This window comes from Pipra filicauda, unplaced genomic scaffold, assembly GCF_003945595.2.
Source record: "Pipra filicauda isolate LSUMZ 115617 unplaced genomic scaffold, ASM394559v2 scaffold649_size186993_pilon, whole genome shotgun sequence".
In the NCBI taxonomy this organism is placed as follows: domain Eukaryota; kingdom Metazoa; phylum Chordata; class Aves; order Passeriformes; family Pipridae; genus Pipra; species Pipra filicauda.
In genome coordinates, this window is record NW_024104808.1 from 1 (window position 1) to 21,589 (window position 21,589).

Below are 21,589 nucleotides of genomic sequence, written 5' to 3' on the forward strand. Positions count from 1 at the left end.
GGACAGCACAGGGCCTGTGCGGGGACCCCGTCCCCATTCCCAGCAGTTGTGGGACAGGCACCACCCAGGGCTTCTCAGACACATTGGGGGCCTTTGGGGCAGGGAGTGAATCCCAGCCCTGCAGGGACACAAAGGCTGTCCCTTCTCTGCCCAGCCAAGGCCGGGCCAGGCACGAGTCCAAAGCACATCAGCCCAGGCTGTCCACACTTGTTTCCTCCCTCTGCTGGCTCTTCTCTCCCCCAGCATTTCAGCAGCATGTGCTGATCTCCTCAGGGATCAGGCCTGGGATTTTCCCCCTGGGCCTGAGTCCCAGCACGTCCACCCCCAAGGCCATTGTCAGCAAAGCCTCTGCACAGCCCAGCTCTCGGGGCTTTCAGAGCAGCTTTCCCCACTGCAAGTCTGTTCTTACCCCGGTGCCCCCGCTGAGGGGCTGCAGCCAGACAGGCCCCAATGCCCTGCGTGTGGGGCACAGGCAGGAGGAGCTGCAGCCCCAAGTCTCTCTGCATTCCACTTGCAGGCAATAACAGCCCAGGCCTGCTGAGACAGTTCCCAGGTTGCAGGTCTGTGATGGGTTGGGAGAGAAGGCCAAGGAGACACAGGACAGAAAGAGCAGGAGAGAGGTGTCCTCAGTGGGAAGGAGCTTCTTGGACCTGTGCAGCTGCTCTAGGGGATGAACAACTTGGGTGAACTTTTGTGGGTGAGGGTCAGAGGAGAGAGTGGTTTGGGTGACATTGTGGAGTGCGACAAAGAGCCCATTCCAGTTGGCTTTGATAACCCTGGAATTCACTGGAAAGGCACCAGGACATGGTAACTGACCGCAACAACAGGAATGTATTATGGTTGCCATGGAAACTGACTGTACCAGTGGGAAGTATGATGGTTGCCAAGGTAATTGACCGTAGCAATGGGAATGTGTGATGGTTATCATGGTAACCGACCATAGCAACTGGAATGTGTGATAGTTGCCATGGTAACTGACCATAGCAGTAAGATTTTATGATGGTTGCCATGGTAACTGACTGTACCAGTGGGAAGTATGATGGTTGCCATGGTAAACGACTGTACCCATTGGCAGTATGATGGTTGCCATGGTAACTGCTTGTAGCAATAGGAATGTATGATGGTTGCCATGGTAACCGACCCTGGCACTGGGAATGTGTGATAGTTACCATAGCAATGGGAATTTATGATGGTTGCCATGGTAACTGACCAGAGAAACGGGAATGTATGATGGTGTGCATGGTAAGTGACTGTAGCAACAAGACTATCATGGTTGCCATGGTAACTGAACATAGCAACAGGAATGTATGATGGTTGCCATGGTAACTAACCATAGCAATAAGAACGTATGATGGTTGCCATGGTAACTGTCTGTAGCAATGGAAATGTATGATGATTGCCATGGTAACCAATTGTATGAGTAGGACATATGATAATTGCCATGGTAACTGACTGTGGAAACAGGAATGTATGATAGTTGCCATGGTAAGTGACTGTAGCAATGGGAATGTATGATGGTTGCCATGGTAACCGACCGTAGCAGTGGGAAGTTTGATGGTTGCCATGGTAACCGGCAGTACCGGGGGAAGTATTATGGTTGCCATGGTAACAGACCATAGCAACGGGACTGTATGGTGGTTGCCATGGTAACTGACTGTAGCAATGGGAATGTATGATGGTTGCCATGGCAACCGACCGTAGCAATGAGAATATATGATGGTTGCCATGGGAACTGACCATAGCAATGGGAATATATGATGGTTGCCATGGTAACCGACTGTACCAGTAGGAAGTATGATGGTTGCCATCATAACTGATTTTAGCAACGGGAATATATGACGGTTGCCATGGTAACTGACCGTAGCAATGGGAATGTATGATGGTTGCCATGGTAATCAACCCTAGCAATCTGTCCTAGTTGCACCAGCCAGAACCAGTTTATCACTGTGTCAGTGCAACCAGAATTGTGTATTCCAAACCCTCTGTGTCATTTCTGATGGACTGTTAATAATGGATTCTTTGCAGCAGCTGCCCAGGGCCCACCTGACACCTCAGGCTACAAGCTGAGTGTGAAAGAACTGTGCAAGAGGTGTTCCTTTGTCTTCACACCTATGACTCAGGTGTGAGAACTCCCCTCCGGGGAGGCATTAGCACCTTCACCCCCAGCCTGAGGGGTCATCTCTGCCAATGGGCCTCCTTGGACTGGCAGAACAGGCAGCTGCAACACCCAGACCATCAAACACTCCAAAAATACCCCATGACTCACAGAGTTAAATTGCCCATTGTGAAACTCCCCGCCCTGGGGGAGGTGCTGGACATCCCCACCTGAACCTAAGCACATACACTCTTGGGGTTTGGGGACTTCTGGTACCACTCATGGGATCGAGAGGAGGACCAGAACTCCAACAGGACTGCCACTGCCACTCCTGACAGGACTGCCATCACTGCCTCAACAGAACTGCCACCATCATCTGGACCAACAGGTTTTCCTTTCCTTTTACTTTGCACCCTGGGGGGCCACGTGGTGCTCAGCACTGTTCTGTTCTTGTCCCAGGGTGCTGGCTTATACAGCTATTTTTGTGGGTTAAAACCATTTTTCTCTATCATTGTATTTATTGTAATCTTAGTAAATTGTAACTCTGACTTGCAATCCCTCGGGTGGGTTCATTTCTCCCTCCGGTTTACTTTTAACCCAGCACACAATGGAAATGTCTGATGGTTGCCATGGTAACTGACCATGGCAAGGGAGCTCAGTTCCGTTGCCCACGGCTTCCACTTGTGCAAATTGGCTTCACTCACCTTCTCCTGCAGCAGCCTCAGCCACTCGTCGTGGGGGCCCCACACAGCAGCTTCCCACCTCCGTGAGGTTCTGCAGCAGCCCAGGGTTCCTTTGGCCCCAGAAGGTCCTGCAGTGTCCCGATGGCCCCTTGATTCCGTGAGGCTCCACTGTGTCCCAGGGTCTCCCTGCTTCCATGAGTTTCCCCAGTGTCCAAGGTTTCCTTTGGTTCCATGAGACCCAGATGTGAAGCCGTGGCCCCTCGATTCCACGAGGTTTTGCAGTGTCACGATGGCTCCTTTCTGCCGTCAGGTTCTGCACAGTCTCAGGGTTCCTCTCCTTTCATGAGGTTCCACAGTGTCCCGGTGGCCCCTCGATTCCAGGATGATCCCAAACGTCCCAGGTTTCCTTTGGTTCTAGGAAGCCCTGCATGTCAAAATGGCCCCTTGATGCCATGAGTTTTCACAGTGTCCCCCTTTTCCCTTGGTTCCATGAGGACCTGCACTGTCACAACGGTCCCTTGATTCCGTGAAGTTCCAGTCTCCCAGGGCTTCTTCATCTCCATGAGACTCCGCAGGGTCACATTGTTCCCTTGATTCTGTGAGATTCCACAGTGCCCCAGGATTCCTTTGCTTCCCTGGGCCCTGCAGACTCAGAATGGACTGTTGATTCCATGAGGTTCCACGGTGTCAAAATGGCCCCTTGATTCTGGGAGGTTCCACAGCATCCCAAGATTCCTTTGGATCCACAAGGCCCAGGAGTGTCACAATGGCCCTTTGTTTCTATGAGGTTCCACAGTGTCCAAGGATTCCTTCGGTTCCATGAAGCCCTGCAGTGTCACAATGGGTTGTTGATTCCGTGCAATTCTGCAGGGTCACAAAGGCCACTTGGTTCCACGAGTTTCCTCAGTGTCCCAGGCTTCCCTTGGTTCCATGAGGTCCTGCAGGGTCACAGGCACCCCTTGATCCCATGTGGTTTCCCGCTGTCCCAAGTTTCATTTTATTCCATGAGGCCCTGCAGTGTCACAATGGCCACACAATTCCATGAGGTTCCCCAGTGTCACAATGGCCCAGCGATTCCATGAAGTTCCAAAATGTCCCAGGGTTTCTTTTCTTCCGGGAGGTCCCCCATGTCACACTGGCCACTTGATTCCATGAGATTCTGCAGTCTCCCAGGTTTCCTTCAGATCCAGGAGGCCCTCCAGTGTCAGAATGGCCCTTTGATTCCATGAAGTTCCACACTCTCCCAGAATTCCTCTGGTTCCATGAGCTTTGCAGTGTCTCAATAGGCCCTTGACTCCATGAGGTTCCTCACTGTCCCAGGGTCCCTTTGGTTCCATGAGACCCTGAAGTGTCACAACAGCTGACGTCACATCCATCATATATCACATCTCTCCTGTGACATCATATCATCCCTGTGACATCATGTCCTCCCTGTGACATCACATCCTTCCTGTGACATCACATCCTTCCTGTGACATCACATCTCTATGACTTCACATCCATCATATGACATCACACCTCTCCTGTGATATCACATCCTCCCCTGTGACATCACATCGTCCCTGTGACATCACACCTCCCCATGATATCACAGCTCCCCTGTGACATCACATCCAGTGACATCCAGATCCATCCCAAGGTTGGGGGGTGTGTGAGACAGGCAGAACCACAAATGCCTGCACAGCCCAGAGCAGTCAGTGTGGGGCTGTGCTTGCTGCTGCAGAGACCCCCAGGGAACAAACCCAGCGAGTAGGTTGGGGGGCTGTGTGTGTGTCCCTAAGGAGGACACTTGCCTTATTATTGCTTATTATCTGTAATATCTTGTAGATCTATCATACAACACCTAAGGATGGATTCTATAGAATATGTGCCATAGATATTTGGGTTGGGTCTGGCTGAGCTGCAGTTCAGTTCCCCACAGCAGCCCTCCCAGGGCTGGGCTTGGCATTGGCAGCTGGAAGGGGGTTGAGAACACCCCAGTGTTTTGGCCCCTGCTGAGCACAGCACCAACACTGGGACATTCCTTCCTTAGCTGAGGGCAAGAGCCTGGCAGGGGACCCAAGTAGGCCAGCTGAGCCCAACTGAGCCAAGGGACATTGCAGCCCATGGGAGGTCAGCTCAGCTCTAAAAGCTGAGGCAGGGAGCAGGAGGGGGGCATTCATTGTCTGATGGCTGCCTGCTGAGGAACCGTCCCGCGGACCCAAGCCCTGCTCCTCGGGAGTGGCCGACCATGGCTGCTCATGGCAAGCAGAGAACAAACCCTGCTGTCTTTTGCTTTAAATAAACTGCCTTATCTCAACCCACCAGTTGTTTTTTGTTCCACCTTACTCTCTCCCCTGTCCTGCTGGAAAGTGGAGTGATAGAGCGGCTGGGAGGGCACCTGGTGTCCAGCCAAGGTCAACCCACCACACACCTGAACACTTCCAGAGACTGCACCACCTCCCTGGGCTACTTGTTCCAATGCCTGAACACTCTCTCAGTGGAAAAAGGGTTTTTTTAACATCTAATCTGATCCTCGCCTGATGCAATTTAAGGCCGTTTCCTCTCTTCCTGTCACTAAAGGCTTTGCAGAAGAGACCAACTCCCACCCCACTAAAAACCTCCTTTCAGGTCATTGCAGAGAGCAATGAGGTCCCCCCTGAGCCTCCCCTTCTCCAGACTCAACAAGCCCAGTTCCCTCAGCTGTCCCTCAGCAGACATGTTTTCCAGAGCCTTCCCCAGCTCCGTTCCCTTCTCTGGACACGCTCCAGCCCCTCAAGGGCCTTTTGGCACTGAGGGGCCACAACTGGACACAGCACTCCAGGTGGGGCCTCCCCAGTGCCCAGCACAGAGGGGCAATCAGTTCTCTGCTCCTGCTGGCCACACTCTTCTCCACAAAGGCCACCATGCCCTTGGCCTTCTTGCCCCCCTGGGCACACTCTGCCTCATATCCAGCCCCTGTCAAGCAGCACCCCCAAGTCCCTTCCTGCTGAGCAGCTCTCCAGCCCTCTGCCCCCAGCCTGGAGCGTTCCAGGGGGTTGTTGGGACCCAAGGGCAGGCCCTGACACTTGGCCTTATTGATCCAGCCTGTCCAGATCCCTCTGCAGAGCCTTCCTGCCCTCCAGCACATCCACACTCACACCCAGCTGGGTGTTGTCCACAACTTTACTGAGGGGACTGGAAGGCCACAATTAGGTCACCCCAAAGCCTTCCCTTCTCCAACCTCAACAATCCCAGTTCTCTCAGCTTTTCCTCACAGAAAGGTTTCAATAGACCTCAAGTGGCTGAAGCCCTGGGTTTGGCCATCAGGCCTTGTCTTTCACTGCTGAGGTCTTTTAATAGAGCAACAGAGAATTGCAACAAAAAACTGAAGAGAAAAACTTTGTAAATTTTGTTTCAGAATCGTTGCCTTGACCCTTTGGTCGAGGTTGGGAATGGTTTGTCTCCCTTGGCAGGGAGGGTCAGTGCTCTTTGTCATTCTGACAGGACTGCCCAGGTCCCTGATTTTATTGTGGTCAAAATACTGGGCTTGGAAACCAAACCAGGAGCTGGCAGGTAACAGCAGCTTGAAAAATGGGCTGATGCCTAATTGATGTGGCAGAAGGAATGAAAGACTCGTGACAGCTAAGAAAAAAATTGGGCTTTTCAGTGCCTACCTCAGGTTAGGATGACTGCATGTGTCTTAGTGGAGGAAGATGTTTTTGTAACTTTATTAAAACTTGTTAGTAAAATGTGCCTGAATTCCTAAGGAAACAACCACTGTAAAATCTTTAAAAACCAAATGTAGATTTCCAAAGTGTAGAAGTTGCTATTAATATTTTGGCCGTTCCTGTGGCATCTTTTTGGTGTATGAATAACTCTGAGAACAAGAAATTCTTAATTATAACACATTACCAGGTCTGTTTACTGCTAATTATTTTACAAGGTTGAGAGAAGAGTTTTAAGATGAAAGTTGTGGGGTTACTTGCAAAGCTTTTGGTACAACCAATGCAGTTGAACCTGGTGGGGAAATTTGCCCTTAAAACTGGATTTGGCAGATCTCATGAGTGTCTAAGGCAGAGGCCAACCCAACTGGAAAGAGCCTTTCAAGGGTGACAAAGATGTAACTAAATTACCTTTTTGAGAGATGGGGAAAGCTGATGTCAGGAATTAAATTTCCTTATGTTAAGCTTAGTAAAAATATAATAATACATAAATATTAAAATTATTTTAATGGTCTTATTTATGGGGTTTTCACTGTGCTTATGTTAGTACTTCTGAGTGTTTGATTGTGACAAGAATGGACAGCTTTCTGTTGTTTTTTTTTTTTATTTTTCATGTTTTGATACTTTGGTCAAGGCATTAACATTAAAAATCATTCAAAATTTTAATTCATCTTCAAACACCGAAATAGATTTGAAATGAGGTCAATGAGAACAGTGGGGGGAAAAAAACCACCCGAACCCAAAACCAAAACAACCCCAACAACTGTTCATTTTTCCATTGTATTTTAAACAAGGAAGTCTGTAGAGCAGCAGAAAACAGGACACGTGGGCAGGTGTGAAAGTCAGACTGGGGCTTGTTGCACTGGTTCCAGTGCTCTTTGCTTCAGTGTAACTGGTCATTTTGAGATGAGACTGGGGAAACTGGGCTGCCAGGGCAGAGACCACTGGCTGGCCCCACTGGTTTTTGCTGGGCAGTGGGTAATTTGTGCCTCACTTGTCAGAATCAGCCCACGGTTATCAGGGAATGGGGTAGTGGTGAATTTGGCTTTCAGACTAAAATGAGGTTAAACTTACACATATTCAAAAGAATAAACTGATGTTGGAGTGCAGATACTCAAAATCGTGAAGACCTTTTGAAACCTTTTCTGCATGTCAGTCATACAGCCGAAGCTCTTCCCGCAGTCGGGGCACTCACAGGGCTTCCCTTACTGGTGGGTCCGTTGGTGTGGATGCGCTGGTGGGTGACGAGGTGAGCATTCTGCTTGAAGCCCTTCCCGCAGTCGGTGCAGCGGAAGGGCCTCTCATCCGTGTGCGTCCGCTCATGCCTGAGGAGATGTGAGCTGGTCTGAAACCTCTTCCCACATTTCCCACATGTGTAGGGCCGTTCCCTGGTGTGGATGCGTTGATGGGCGTGAAGATTGGAGCTGTCACTGAAGCTCTTTCCACATTCCCCACACGTGTAGGGCCGCTCCCCAGTGTGGATGCGCTGGTGGCTGAGGAGGCTGGAGCTGCAGTTGAAGCTCTTCCCACATTCCCCACACGTGTAGGGCAGTTCCTCAGTGTGGATGTGCTGGTGGGAGTGGAGGGTGGAGCTGTGTCTGAAACTCTTCCCACATTCCCCACACGTGTAGGGACGTTCTCCAGTGTGGATGCGCCGGTGGGTGAGGAGGTTGGAGTTGCAGTTGAAGCTCTTCCCACATTCCCCACACGTGTAGGGCCGTTCCCCAGTGTGGATGCGCTGGTGGGTGCAGAGGTTGGAGCTGTCACTGAAGCCCTTCCCACATTCCCTACATGTGTAGGGCCATTCCCCACTGTGGATGCGCTGGTGTCGGATCAGCTTGGAGCTTTGCCTGAAGCTCTTCCCACATTCCCCACACGGGTAGGGCCGTTCTCCAGTGTGGATGTGCTGGTGAGTGAGGAGGGTGGTGCTCCTGCTGAAGCTCTTCCCACATTCCAAGCACCTGAAGGGCTTCCCCCTGCTGGGAGGCTGCTCAGGGACCACCTGGTCAGAGCTCCCGCTCAAGCTCCAGCCGCCTTCCCGGCACAGGCTGGCTCTTTCCTCCTCAGAGCACCCTGGGATGGCTTTGGAGCCCCTCCTGCGGGGGGATCTCCGGCCCTTTTCCTCCCCGCTGCCTTCCTGCGCCGGGGAGCCCTTCAAAACGGCCTCTCCCACCAGGGTCTCACGGGGGGATTTGTCCTCCGGGCTCTCCGTCCTCACCTTGGGGCCTGGGGCAGGAAGCAAGAAGGACAGGCAGGGGATTTGCCTCCGGCCCACAGGGAAGGCCAAGGACATCCCCCCAACTCCGGCCCCGGCAGGACGGCGGCGCCAGCGGGGTTGTCCTGCAGCCGGGGCCATGCTCGGCTGACAGAGCCAGCACAACACCCGCCCAAAGGGACACTGACTTCCTCCTCACCTGCCTGGGGGGACCAAGGCATCTTCCTCTTCCTCGCAGCCTCCTCCTCCATCCGACCAAGCTTTGGGAAGGACAAATCCTGATGGGGGGAAAACAAGGGCTGAGCGCGTTGGCTTGGGGGTTCCTCCTGCCCAAGTCCATCTCTAGAACTCACCGGGCATCCTGTGTCCATAAAAACCTCCAAAACACCAAGATTCAGCCCAGAAAAAACAAAACCACTGAGATTCAGGGAAAAAAGCACTAAGAAATAGTGAGATGGACCGCCCCCCAAATTGCAAAAAGTTAAAGTTTAGCCCGAAATACTCCAAAATATGAAGATTCAGCACAAAAAATGGTGTTTAATTGGCAGAATGAGAGGAGTGAGGTCATTTTTTCATGACTTGATTGAGTTGATATATCCTTATCAAAAGCTGTATTACTGTAGTGTCACTTAAAATTCTCCAGGGCTGTTACTTGGGGTTATCTGGCCCCCTGCCAGTGTGGGTCTGATTCTCCAAACCACCAAACCAAGTGTGCCAAACGCCCTGGTTGGTCAGTGCCGGCTGGGGGAGTGGGCACTTGGTGAGGGGATGAGAAAACTGCACCAGGGCTGGGCTGAAAGAGGCTTCAGCACCACTTCTGATGGCCCAGGGGCAGCATCTGGCTTCTCCCAAACAGAGAGAGGGCACTTGTTCCTCTGCAGGGAGTCAAGGGCAGCAGGGTGACTCCTGCTGCATGGATGGAATGGCAGAGGATCCCTTGGGTCCCCAGAATGGATCAGCACTCAGGGATACAAACTGCCCTGGGGCTCAGGATGCAGCTGCCAGCACAGATTTCCCTGAAAAGTCTGCAGTGAGTCAAGCTCTGCAGAGGAGATTGTGCCCCATGGATGGGATTGGAGAGGCTCCCTCAGGTCCCCAGCAGGAATCAGCAACCAGGAATAGACACAAAAGGCCCCCCCAAAGAGTTCTGGGGGAGTGTCCTTTAGGGAGGGGACAGTGTCACCCCACCAGGCCCGGGCTGGCAAGTGGGAGGCTGCTCCAGGGGTCTGCAAGAGGCCTCGTGCTCTGCTCAGCCCCAGGCCCTGGGCAGCTCTGCTGCCACAGGCTGTGCCCTCACCGTGGCCCTGCAATGGCCCTGCCTGTCCCTCACCCGGGGCCCTGCCCACATCCCTGTCCCTTGGCGCTCTCTCTGCCAGCTCAGTGTGGGGCACACGGGCTGGGGGTCCCTCCCAAGCCCCCCGGGCAGCCGGCGTTGGCTGGGGGGATGTGAGGGCTGGGCCTGCTCAGCACAGCCCCGGCCTCGTGCCCAGCGCCTCTTTCCTGACCCACACAAGAGCTTCCCGGCCCCCCCAGGGCTCCCCTGCTGCTGCCTCTGCTCCTGGCCCTGCCTTTGCTGCTCCCTTGGCTGGGGCAGCGGCTGCAGGGGGGGGATGGCAGCAGCTTCAGCTCCACGGCACTTCCTGGGGGGAGCTCAGCCCGGGGGGGACGGGCAGGGACCTGATGGGGATGGACAGGGGCCCAGCAGGGACAGACAGGGCCTGCAGGGGAAGGCACAGGGACAACCTGGCCCCCCACACTGCCACCGCTGTCTCTGCTCCTCCTTGCAGGCTCCGTGGCCAGGCACAGTTTGTGTTCCTGGGTGCCCACCATCTCAGCACTTGGAGACGCTCAAATCAGCGCCCGCAGCTCTGCAGCAAAGCCCCAGCTCACCTGGCACACAGGGGATGGACACAGCACCTTCTCAGGGATGGGCACTCACAGTTTCTTCTTTTCCCCACCACGGGGCTCTCCTTCCTCAGCAGCACCTCTGCCTTGCACTTATTCTCAGCCTCACCTCAGGGACAGCTCTGGGCTCACCTCCGCGCCACTTCTCAGCCTCACCTCAGGGCCTGGGCTCAAGGACAGGAACCTGCAGGGAGGGGACATCAGGTGCAAGCTCAGGGCTGCCTGCTTGCACTGGCCTCTGGGCTTCTTTCTCCTTCTACAACCAGCCCACAACTCAGCCTGCTTTTCTAACACCACACATTTACAGACTAACCTTGGAGATAGATATGGACAGACATCTCTATCACCCTGGGGATAGAGCCTCAAGCATGTGCTGCCATAGGAATGGCAATCACAGAATCACAGAATCAGCCACGTTGGAAAAGACCTCCGAGATCATCAAGTCCAACCCTTGATCCAATCCCGCCGTGCTTCCCAGACCATGGCACTGAGGCCACATCCACTCTCACCTTCAACACCTCCAGGGACGCTGACTCCACCCCCTCCCTGCCCAGCCCATTCCAAGGCCTGATGACTCTCCCAGGAAAAAAATTGCTTCCTAATATCCAACCTAAACCTCTCCTGGCACAGCTCAAGACCCAGCCCTCTTGTCCTACTGCTGCTTCCTGGCAGAACAGCCCCACCCCCACCTGGCTCCAACCTCCTGGCAGGGACTTGCAGACAGTCAGGAGGTCTCCCCTGAGCCTCCTCTTCTCCAGCCTCAACACCCCCAGCTCCCTCAGCCTCTCCTCACACCACTTGGGCTCCACTCCCTTCCCCAGCCTCGCTGCTCTTCTCTGCACCTGCTCCAGCCCCTCCAGGGCCTTCCTCAACTCAGGGGCCCAGAGCTGGACACAGCACTCCAGGGGTGGCCTCTCCAGCGCTCACTCCAGCCCAACAATCACTTCCCTGCTCCTGCTGACACACTCTTCCTCACACAGGACACCAGCCATTGGCCCTCTTGGCCACCTGGCCACACTCTGCCTCCTCTTCAGCTTCCTGTCCATCCCCACTCCCAGCTCCCTTTCTGCCTGCCTGCTCTCCAGACACTCTGGCCCCAGCCCGGGGGGCTGACGGGGCTTCTTGTGCCCAAAGGGCAGGACCCGGCCCTTGGCCTGCTGGAACCTCATCCCCTTGCAATCAGCCCATGGATCCAGCTGGGCCAGGTCCCTCTGCAGAGCCCTCCTGCCTTCCAGCACATCAACACACCCCCAGCTTGGGGTCACCTGCACATTTGCTGATGAAATGCCTGGTTCTGCAGCAGCTGCAGATGCTCAAGGGGCAGCAGGACCAAGTCAGGGGCCTGGGGGGAGTCTGGGGGGCTTTGGGGTCTGGGAGGGTCCTGGGGGAGCTGGGGAGGGGCTTTGGGGATTGGGGGTACAAACCAAGACAGACCAGTACAAACCAGCACAGACCAGTACAGACCAGTACCTCCTCACTGTTCCCCGGATCTCTCCTGGAGCTGGGCCACGTTGTCCTGGGACACCTGAGCCCCCCAGTGCTCTCCCAGTACAGCCCAGTGCCCCCAGCACAGCCCAGTGTGTTCCTGTCCCAGGGTGCTGGGTGATCCCTCTTTGGGGGGGAGTTGGAAGAGATTTGAGGGGGGGACTGGTGGAGATTTGGGGAGATCTGGGGGGGGCAGTTGGATGGGGATTTGGGGGGTTTTGAGGGGCTTTGGGTGAATTTGGGGGAGTTAAAATGGTCTTGGAGGCATTGGGGGGTTAAAAGTATCTGGGGAAAGGGGATTAAAGTTAAAAAAGGGGAGTTGGGGGAAATCTGGTGGGGTTAAAGGGGCCTAGAGGGGGAGAGGAGGGCCTACACCAAGAGCAGGTGAGTCCTGAGACCCACCTCGTGTCCACAAGACCCTTTCGGTGTCCTCAGTTCCCCCCTGGTTTCCCCAGTTCCACTGTCCTCAAACCCCATCCCTGATGTCCCCAACCCTCCATCTCACCCCAGGAGCCCCCCTGGACCCTCTGACCACAAAAACACCCCCCCTATGTTCACAGAAAGGCCAAGGGCATCTGGGGACACACTGGGGACAGTTGGGGGGCTTTGGGGGGCACTGGGTGATTACTGGGAGATACTGGGAAACACTGGGGGGAACCAGGGGGCACTGGGAGGGACTAGGGAGTTACTGGGGGATTACCAGGACACACAGGGGGACACTGGCAGGTTTCTGGGCCATACTGGGGGTTACTGGGTGCTCACTGCAGGATCACTGGGCCATACTGGGGGGCAGTGGGAGGTCACTGGGACACACTGGGTGGTCACTGAGGGGGTTACTGGGCTCTATTGAGGGTCACTGGGGTATACTGGGGCACTGGGATCCCCTTACCCAGATGTGGTACATCTCCCTCCCTAGATTTTTGGGGACACCCACAGGATCCCTCTCCTGAGGGCTGGGGGACCCCCTGAGCCCCACTGTTGGGCTTTAGGGGACCCTCAGGCCCCCCTCCCTGTGGGGTCTCTGTGTGCTGAGCTTTGGGGGTCTCTGGGGCTCAGGGGGGGAATTGGGATCCCCTTTCCCTGGGGTCGGTCCACCGACATGGAGACCCTATAAAGTCCCCTCAAAACCCCTGAAATCCCCTCAGAAATCCACCTCTGGACCCTTCCAAACCTCCTCAAGGGCCCCACAAATCCCCTCAGAGACCTAATTCCCCCTACCAAGACCCCCTAAACCCTCTCAGTGACCTGCAAAACCCACCTGGGACCCCCCAGACCCTTTCAGAGACCTCAAAAACTCCCTCAGGGACCCTCAAAACCCTCTGGGACTTCTGAAATCCCCCTAGAAACCTCTAAAACTCCTTCAAAGACACCCCTCCAAAGCCCCTCAGGACCTCTCAATTTCTCTCGGGGACTCTCAAACTCCCTCAGCGATTCCCAAACTGCTTCAGGGACCTTCAACCTCCCCCTAAGTCCCCTCACGACACCAAACCCTCTCACAGACCCCCAAAAACCTCCTCAGGGACCCCTAAAAGCCTCTAAGGGACCACAAAACTACAGAACAGTAAAAGAGCTTTCTGTAAAGGAAGGGAGCAAAGAATCTGAGGAAACCAAGGAAAAACTGAAGCAAAGCAATAAAATCATCCTGGCCCTTGCAGTTTTTCCTTCACCTTTTTCTCTCTTTTCCTTTTTTTTAGGGTTCTTTTTTTGGTTGGGTGGTTTTGAATTTTTTTCTCCGAAGGAATTTCTCACGAATCGAATCACCCTTCCGGGTTCTTGGGAGGCCTCCGGGCCCCGCGGCCCCGAGAGGGTCCTCCGAACCTCCGAACCCCCCGCTAAACCCTCCCGAGCCCTCCAGCCTTTCCCCCCACAGCCGCGCTCCCCGCAGCCCCCGAGGGGATCCCCAGACCCCGCTCTCCCGCACCCCCCGCCTGCACTCAGAGCTCACCGACCGACCCGCCGCCATCACCGATTCCCGGCAGCCAACGCGGCAGGGGCGGGGGCGGGGCTGCGGGGGCGTGGCCGCGCGCTGATTGGCTGCGGCGGCGTTCTCGGAACGAGGTGCGCGCGCAGCCGGGAATCGGTGCTGGCGGCGGGGCCTGCGGTTCGCTCTGAGTGCTGTGAGTCCCCCCGGGGGGGATCGGGAGGGTTTAGCGGGGGGGTTCGGGGATAACCGAGGAGGTTTTGAGGGGTCCCTGAGGGAGTTCGGTGTCCTGAGGGGACTCAGGGGGTGGTTGAAGGTTCCTGAAGGGGTTTGGGGGTCTCTGAGGGGGTTTTGGTTTCTGAGGAGATTTGGGGGGTGCCAGGTGGGCTTTGGGGGTCTCTGAGGAGGTTTGGGGGTCCTGGCGGGACCTTTTAGGCAGTTTTGGGGTCTCTAGGGGGTTTACGGGGTCTTAGACGGTTTTGAGGGTCTCTGAGGGGGATTGGGGGGTCCCTAAAGGGGACTGGGGGGTCCCAGGTGGGTTTTGCGGGTCACTGAGAGGGTTTAGAGGGTGCTGGGGAGGGATGAGGTCTCTGAGGGCATTTGAGGGGACCTTGAGAAGGTTTTGATGTGTCGAGGGGGGGCTTTCAGGGGTTTTGAGGGCATTTTGGGGGGTCCCCTAAAGCCCAACAGTGGGTCCAGGGGGTCCCCCAGCCCCAAAGAGGAGGGGTCCTAGGGATGGCCCCCAAAATCCGGGGGGGGAAATGTACCACATCCGGGTAAGGGGATCCCTAGACCCCAGTATATCCCAGTGACTTTCCAGTGACCCCTTCAGTGACCAGCCAGTGTGTCCCAGTGACCTCCCACTGCCCCCCCGGATGGCCCAGTGATCCTGCAGTGAGCACCCAGTAACCCCCAGTATGGCCCAGTAACCTCCCAGTGTCTCCCCGTGTGTCCTGGTAATCCCCCAGTAACTCCCCAGTCCCTCCCAGTGCCCCCTGGTTCCCCCCAGTGTGTCCCAGTATCCCCCAGTGCCCCACAAAGCCCCCCAGTTGTCCCCAACATGTCCCCAGATGCCCTTGGCCTTTCTGTGACCAGGGTGGTGGGGTGTTTCTGTGGTCAGAGGGTCCAGGGGGGGCTCCTGGGGTGAGATGGAGGGTTGGGGACATCAGGGATGGGGTTTGAGGACAATGGAGTTAAGTTTGGGGACAGTGGAATTGGGGGTGTCAAGGGGGGAGTTGGGGCCATGAAGAGGCCCTGGGGACATTGGAGACACCAGGGGGGGTCTCAGGGTGTCAGGGGAGGAACTGGGGACACCAAGAGGGTCTTGGGGACACAAGGGGGGGTCTCAGGACTCACCTGCTCTTGGTGCAGCCCCTCCTCTGCCCGCCCAGGCCTCATTAACCCCTCCCAAATGTCTCCTAACCTCCATTTTCCCTTTAATCCCCTCCCCCCATAGGTACCTCTGACCCCCCAATGTTCCCAAGACCTCTTTTAACTTCCCTAAAGGCACTCAAAACCCCCAAATCCCCATCCAAACTCCTCAGATCTCCCCAGATCTCCCACAGCCCCCCCTCAAATCCCTTCCAACCCCCCCAAAGAGGGATCACCCGGCACCCTGGGACAGGAACACAGTGGGCTGTACTGGGGGCACTGGGCTGTACTGGGAGGGCACTGGGGGGGGCTCAGGTGTCCCACAACAAGGTGGCCCAGCTCCAGGAGAAATCTGGGAAGCAGTGAGGAGGTACTGGTCTGTGCTGGTCTGTACTGGTCTGTCCTGGTTTGTACCCCCAATGCCCAAAGCCCCTCCCCAGCTCCCCCAGGACCCTCCTGGACCTCAAAGCCCCCCAGGCCCCCCTCAGGCCCCTGACTTGGTCCTGCTGCCCCTTGAGCATCTCCAGCTCCTGCAGAACCAGGCATTTCTTTGCTCCCCACAGGGTCCTTCCCACACCCAGAATGGAATCTGGAGGCAGCAGGATGTGCACAGGGCTCCCATTTCCTGCAGTGCAAAGGGGCTGCAGGGAATGATTCCCCTGCTCTTGCAAATCTGCCAAAACCTGCAGGGCACAGAAGGGGGAGCTTCAGGAATTTGCTGGCCTTGGGAGTGGAACCAACAGGGTATAGAGAGGAACATATCCCTCAAATACTCAATATACTCTTCATACTCAATATCTGTCTGGACAGACAGATAAAGCAATAATCAGATATATTCTGTATCATATCTATGGCACATATTCTACAGAATCCATCCTTAGGTGTTGTATGATATATCTATAAGATATTACAAATAATAAGCAATAACAAGGCATTTGTGCTTCTGCCTGTCTCACACACACAAAACAGTCTTGTTAGTGCTGCCCTCAGGAAACCCCCCCACCCTTGGTCCAGCTAAAGCCGTGGAATTTGTCTTTGTTTCCCTTGGGTTCAGGGTCAGGCTGTGCCTGTGTCCAGCCCAGAGGCTCAGAAAAGCATTTCTCCAGTCCCACTGTAATCTGCTGCTGCAGACAGGACCCAGGCACTGGTGGCACTGGGAGTGAACAGCAGAGTGTTTCCAGGGGCTCTCTGAAGGAACACGAGTGTCCAAAGAAACCAGCACAAGTGTCCACAGAAGTCCCAGTCCTTCATCCCTGAATGAGCTTGTTCAGCCCAGGAAAATCTGTCTAAGTTTTATTTCCATGGAAGGAGGTTTTTCCCATGTTAACACCGGTTTAGTTCCAAACCAATTTCTTCATTTCCTCCTCCCGATTTCCCTGAAGGACACTGACAGGGGCCATGGACACTGACAGGGATCACAGAGTTTGTCCCTTGGCCATACAGCTCCTGCTGTTTGGCAGCACAGGAGAGGTTAATTAGAGCCCAGGCTCCAATCCCAGGGTGCGCCTTGAAGACGAGCTTGAAATCAAATGACTTTCCTGCTGGAGGGTTAAATTCAGTCGCCATCACCTTTTCATGGGCTGAATCTTCATATTTTGGAGTATTTTTTAGCTCAATCTCAACTTTTTGCAGTTTGGGGTGGTAAGGGTCTTCTAGCTATTTCTGAGGGGTTTTTGCCTGAATCTTGTTGGTGGTTTGAGTTTTTCTGGGCTGAATCTTGGTGTTTTGGAGGTTTTTATGGTCACAGGATGCCCGGTGAGTTCTAGAGATGGACTTGGGCAGGAGGAACCCCCAAGCCAACGCGCTCAGCCCTTGTTTTCCCCCCATCAGGATTTGTCCTTCCCAAAGCTTGGGCGGATGGAGGAGGAGGCTGCGAGGAAGAGGAAGATGCCTTGGTCCCCCCAGGCAGGTGAGGAGGAAGTCAGTGTCCCTTTGGGCGGGTGTTGTGCTGGCTCTGTCAGCCGAGCATGGCCCCGGCTGCAGGCCAACCCCGCTGGCGCCGCCGTCCTGCCGGGGCCGGAGTTGGGGGGATGTCCTTGGCCTTCCCTGTGGGCCGGAGGCAAATCCCCTGCCTGTCCTTCTTGCTTCCTGCCCCAGGCCCCGAGGTGAGGACGGAGAGCCCGGAGGACAAATCCCCCCGTGAGACCCTGGTGGGAGAGGCCGTTTTGAAGGGCTCCCCGGCGCAGGAAGGCAGCGGGGAGGAAAAGGGCCGGAGATCCCCCCGCAGGAGGGGCTCCAAAGCCATCCCAGGGTGCTCTGAGGAGGAAAGAGCCAGCCTGTGCCGGGAAGGCGGCCGGAGCTTGAGGGGGAGCTCTGACCTGGTGGTCCCTGAGCAGCCTCCCAGCAATGAGAAGCCTTTCAAGTGCTTGGAATGTGGGAAGAGCTTCAGGCAGAGCTCTCACCTCCTCACTCACCAGCACATCCACACTGGGGAACGTCCCTACATGTGTAGGGAATGTGGGAAGAGCTTCAACTGCAGCTCTAGCCTCAGCAAACACCAGCGTTTCCACACTGGGGAACGGCCCTACACATGTCAGGAGTGTGGGAAGAGCTTTAGGCAGAGCTCCGACCTCCTCAAGCACCAGCACATCCACACTGGGGAACGGCCCTACATGTGTGCGGAATGTGGGAAGAGCTTCAGGCAGAGCTCCACCCTCTGCACCCACCAGCTCATCCACACAGGGGACCGGCCCTACAAGTGCTTGGAATGTGGGAAGAGGTTTAGGACCAGCTCAGATCTCCTAAAGCACCAGCGGACGCACACGGATGAGAGGCCCTTCCCTTGCACCGACTGTGGGAAGGGCTTCAAGCAGAATTCCCACCTCATCACTCACCGGCGCATCCACAGCAGGGAGAGGCCCTACAAGTGTGGGGTGTGTGGGAAGAGCTTCACCCAGAGCTCTGCCTTGACCGAACACAAACAGACACACCGCTAAGGGAAGCCCTGTGAGTGCCCCGACTGCGGGAAGAGCTTCGGCCGTAGGACTGACATTTTTGAGTATCTGCACTCCAACATCAGTTTATTCTTTTGAATATGTGTAAGTTTAACCTCATTTTAGTCTGAAAGCCAAATTCACCACTACCCCATTCCCTGATAACCGTGGGCTGATTCTGACAAGTGAGGCACAAATTACCCACTGCCCAGCAAAAACCAGTGGGGCCAGCCAGTGGTCTCTGCCCTGGCAGCCCAGTTTCCCCAGTCTCATCTCAAAATGACCAGTTACACTGAAGCAAAGAGCACTGGAACCAGTGCAACAAGCCCCAGTCTGACTTTCACACCTGCCCACGTGTCCTGTTTCTGCTGCTCTACAGACTTCCTTGTTTAAAATACAATGGAAAAATGAACAGGTTTTGGGGTTGTTTTGTTTTTGGGCTTGTTGTTTTCTTTCCTCCCACTGTTCTCATTAACCTCATTTCAAATCTATTCAGGTTTTGAACATGAATTAAAATTTTAAATGACTTTTAATCTTAATGCTTTGACCAAAGTATCAAAACATGAAAAATAAAAAAAAACCACCACAAAGCTGTCCCTTATTGTCACAATCAAACACTCAGAAGTACTAACATAAACACAGGGAAACCCCCATAAATAAGACCATTAAAATAATTTTAATATGTATATGTTATTATATTTTTAATAAACTTAACATAAGGAAATTTAATTCCTGACATCAGCTTTCCTCACCTCTCAAAAAGGTAATTTAGTTACATCTTAGTCACCCTTGAAAGGTTCTTTCCAGTTGGGTTGGTCTCTGCCTTAGACACTCATGAGATCTGCCAAAACCAATTTAAGGGCAAATTTCCCCACCAGGTTCAACTGCATTGGTTGTACCAAAAGCTTTGCAAGTAACCCCACAACTTTCATCTTAAACTCTTCTCTTAGCCTTGTAAAATAATTATCAGTAAACAGACCTGGTAATGTGTTATAATTAAGAATTTCTTGTTCTCAGAGTTATTCATACACCAAAAAGATGCCACAGGAACGGCCAAAATATTAATAACAACTTCTACACTTTGGAAATCTACATTTGGTTTAAAAGATTTCACAGTGGTTGTTTCCTTAGGAATTCAGGCACATTTTACTAACAAGTTTCAATAAAGTTACAAGAACATCTTCCTCCACTAAGACACAGGCAGTCATCCCAACCTGAGGTAGGCACTGAAAAGCCCAATTTTTTTCTTAGCTGTCACGAGTCTTTCATTCCTTCTGCCACATCAATTAGGCATCAGCCCATTTTTCAAGCTGCTGTTACCTACCAGCTCCTGGTTTGGTTTCCAAGCCCAGTATTTTGGCCACGATAAAATCAGGGACCTGGGCAGTCCTGTCAGAATGACAAAGAGTACTGACCCTCCCTGCCAAGGGAGACAAACCATTCCCAACCTCGACCAAAGGGTCAAGGCAACGATTCTGAAACAAAATTTACAAAGTTTTTCTCTTCAGTTTTTTGCTGAATACCATTTTATTTGAACATTTATTTTTTTTAAACATTTTTTATATATTTACATTTTTTTATATTTAAGGCGCAGGAATTCAAATTTATATTTGGGTACCATTTTATTCAAATATTTATTTTATTTAAACATTTTTTACGTATTTATATTTTTTTATATATTTAAGGCAAAGGAATCTGAATTTATATTTGGATACCGTTTTATTTAAACATTTATTTTATTTAAACATTTTTTACGTATTTATATTTTTTAATATATTTAAGGCAAAGGAATTTGAATTTATATTTAAGTACCATTTTATTTAAACATTTTATTTAAACATTTTTTATATTTTTATTTATATTTTTTTAAATATATTTAAGGCATAGGAATTTGAATTTTTTCTGGATACCATTTTATTTAAAAATTTATTTTATTTAAACATTTTTTACATATTTATATTTTACCATCAGATGTTCTGTAAGCACAGCAGTCAAAGCACAACTCATGTAGGTTTGGGTATTTTTAGCTAAGGCTGTTTGCCAGGTTTCTCACATTTAGAGAGGAATTCCCAGTAAGATGTGACTTTATTCACAGATGCACTCTTTTTTGGGTGTTAGTTTGAAATTATAAACTGTATTGCATTAAGCAAAGTATGTCAACTTCAATAAAGCTTCAGTAAAGTGTTTTCAAGTATTTTCCCTCTTCTCTTAAACAAATGGAAAATAAAAATCGGTGCTTCAACTAAACATTATCTGTGCTCACCAGAGAGGGCAATACTGGATCTTTCAGGATCCACACATTTGGATGCTTTTGCAATTGGTGTTTGAAGCAACTTCTTTTGTAGACAACTGTTTCACCAAGTAAATTAAGGCTTTCACATTCAGCCCCTCCCTTTAGGTAAGGATTACAAACCAGAAAAGGAGGGAAGAATTACTCGGTGTGTAACTGAAAGGCCAAAGTCCTACCCAAGAAACCAGATGTGACAACAGCTCATTTACAACCCAGTGAGAAAACCAACAAAAATGCACACAGAAAGATTCAGGAGTCATGTGAAGATGAATATAAAAATGGAACATGAGTCACATGTTTTAGAGATTCGAGCAGATGACTGGGGGCTAGAAAGGCGTCAGTGGATGGCACAGGAAGAGTTTTGAGGAAGAGCTGGAAGGAGAAACATGGCAAGAAATCTGCTGTTCTACACAGACCTGCAGTGGGAAAAACAGTCTAAGACTTCTGAAGGAACAAAGTAATAAAACTCACAGAGCCCAGGAGTAGAAGAGATTCAATACTTGCCAAAAAGCATCAAAACTAAGCTCATGGACACGCATTAAAAACTGAATTCCTCCAATTCATGAATTCCACTTTTTTGCTTCAGGACTGAATTCAGTGATATAACTGGTCCAAAGTCACAAAATGTGGCAGGGACAACAAAAGGTCAAGACCAAATTCCTTTTAGTTAAAGAAAACTGGAAAAGATTCTGTTCCCGTATTCATCCAGTAGAGATGAATAATTTTTTAATTATTAATTTTATTTTTTCTACTCAAGCCTGCCAATGTTGTGGGTTTTTTGACTATATGAGGAATGATCTGAAGTCTATCAGCTCACAATTTAATTTAAAAAGAAATAAAACCAAACAAGCAGAAAACCATCCTGGCATTACATATCATTTTGTGCAAAGCCAGACCTTTGTGAAGGTCTTTTTTTAAAAAGCTAAAAAGTAAATGGTTTTAAGGAAGAACAATTTACCAAGCCCTTCAACCAAGAGCAGCTATTTTGCTTACAGTGACCAAATCAAT

At 52.2% G+C, this 21,589-nt stretch overlaps 1 protein-coding gene and 1 pseudogene across 1 annotated transcript; one reads left to right on the forward strand and one right to left on the reverse strand.

Annotated features, from left to right (window-relative positions):
- Positions 1-7,683: 7,683 nt before the first annotated feature.
- Positions 7,684-21,589, reverse strand: part of LOC113987748 — a 134,728-nt pseudogene continuing 120,822 nt past the window's right edge.
- On the forward strand, positions 17,790-18,703 carry LOC113985254 (zinc finger protein 70-like). The gene has a single exon (XM_039388419.1). The coding sequence runs from the start codon at positions 17,803-17,805 to the stop codon at positions 18,292-18,294; it is 492 nt and encodes a 163-aa protein (XP_039244353.1). The 5' UTR covers positions 17,790-17,802; the 3' UTR covers positions 18,295-18,703.

Coding starts and splice junctions, on each gene's coding strand:
- LOC113985254 (XM_039388419.1), top strand. CDS start 17,803: ATGTGTAGGGAATGTGGGAAGAGCTTCAACTGCAGCTCTAGCCTCAGC.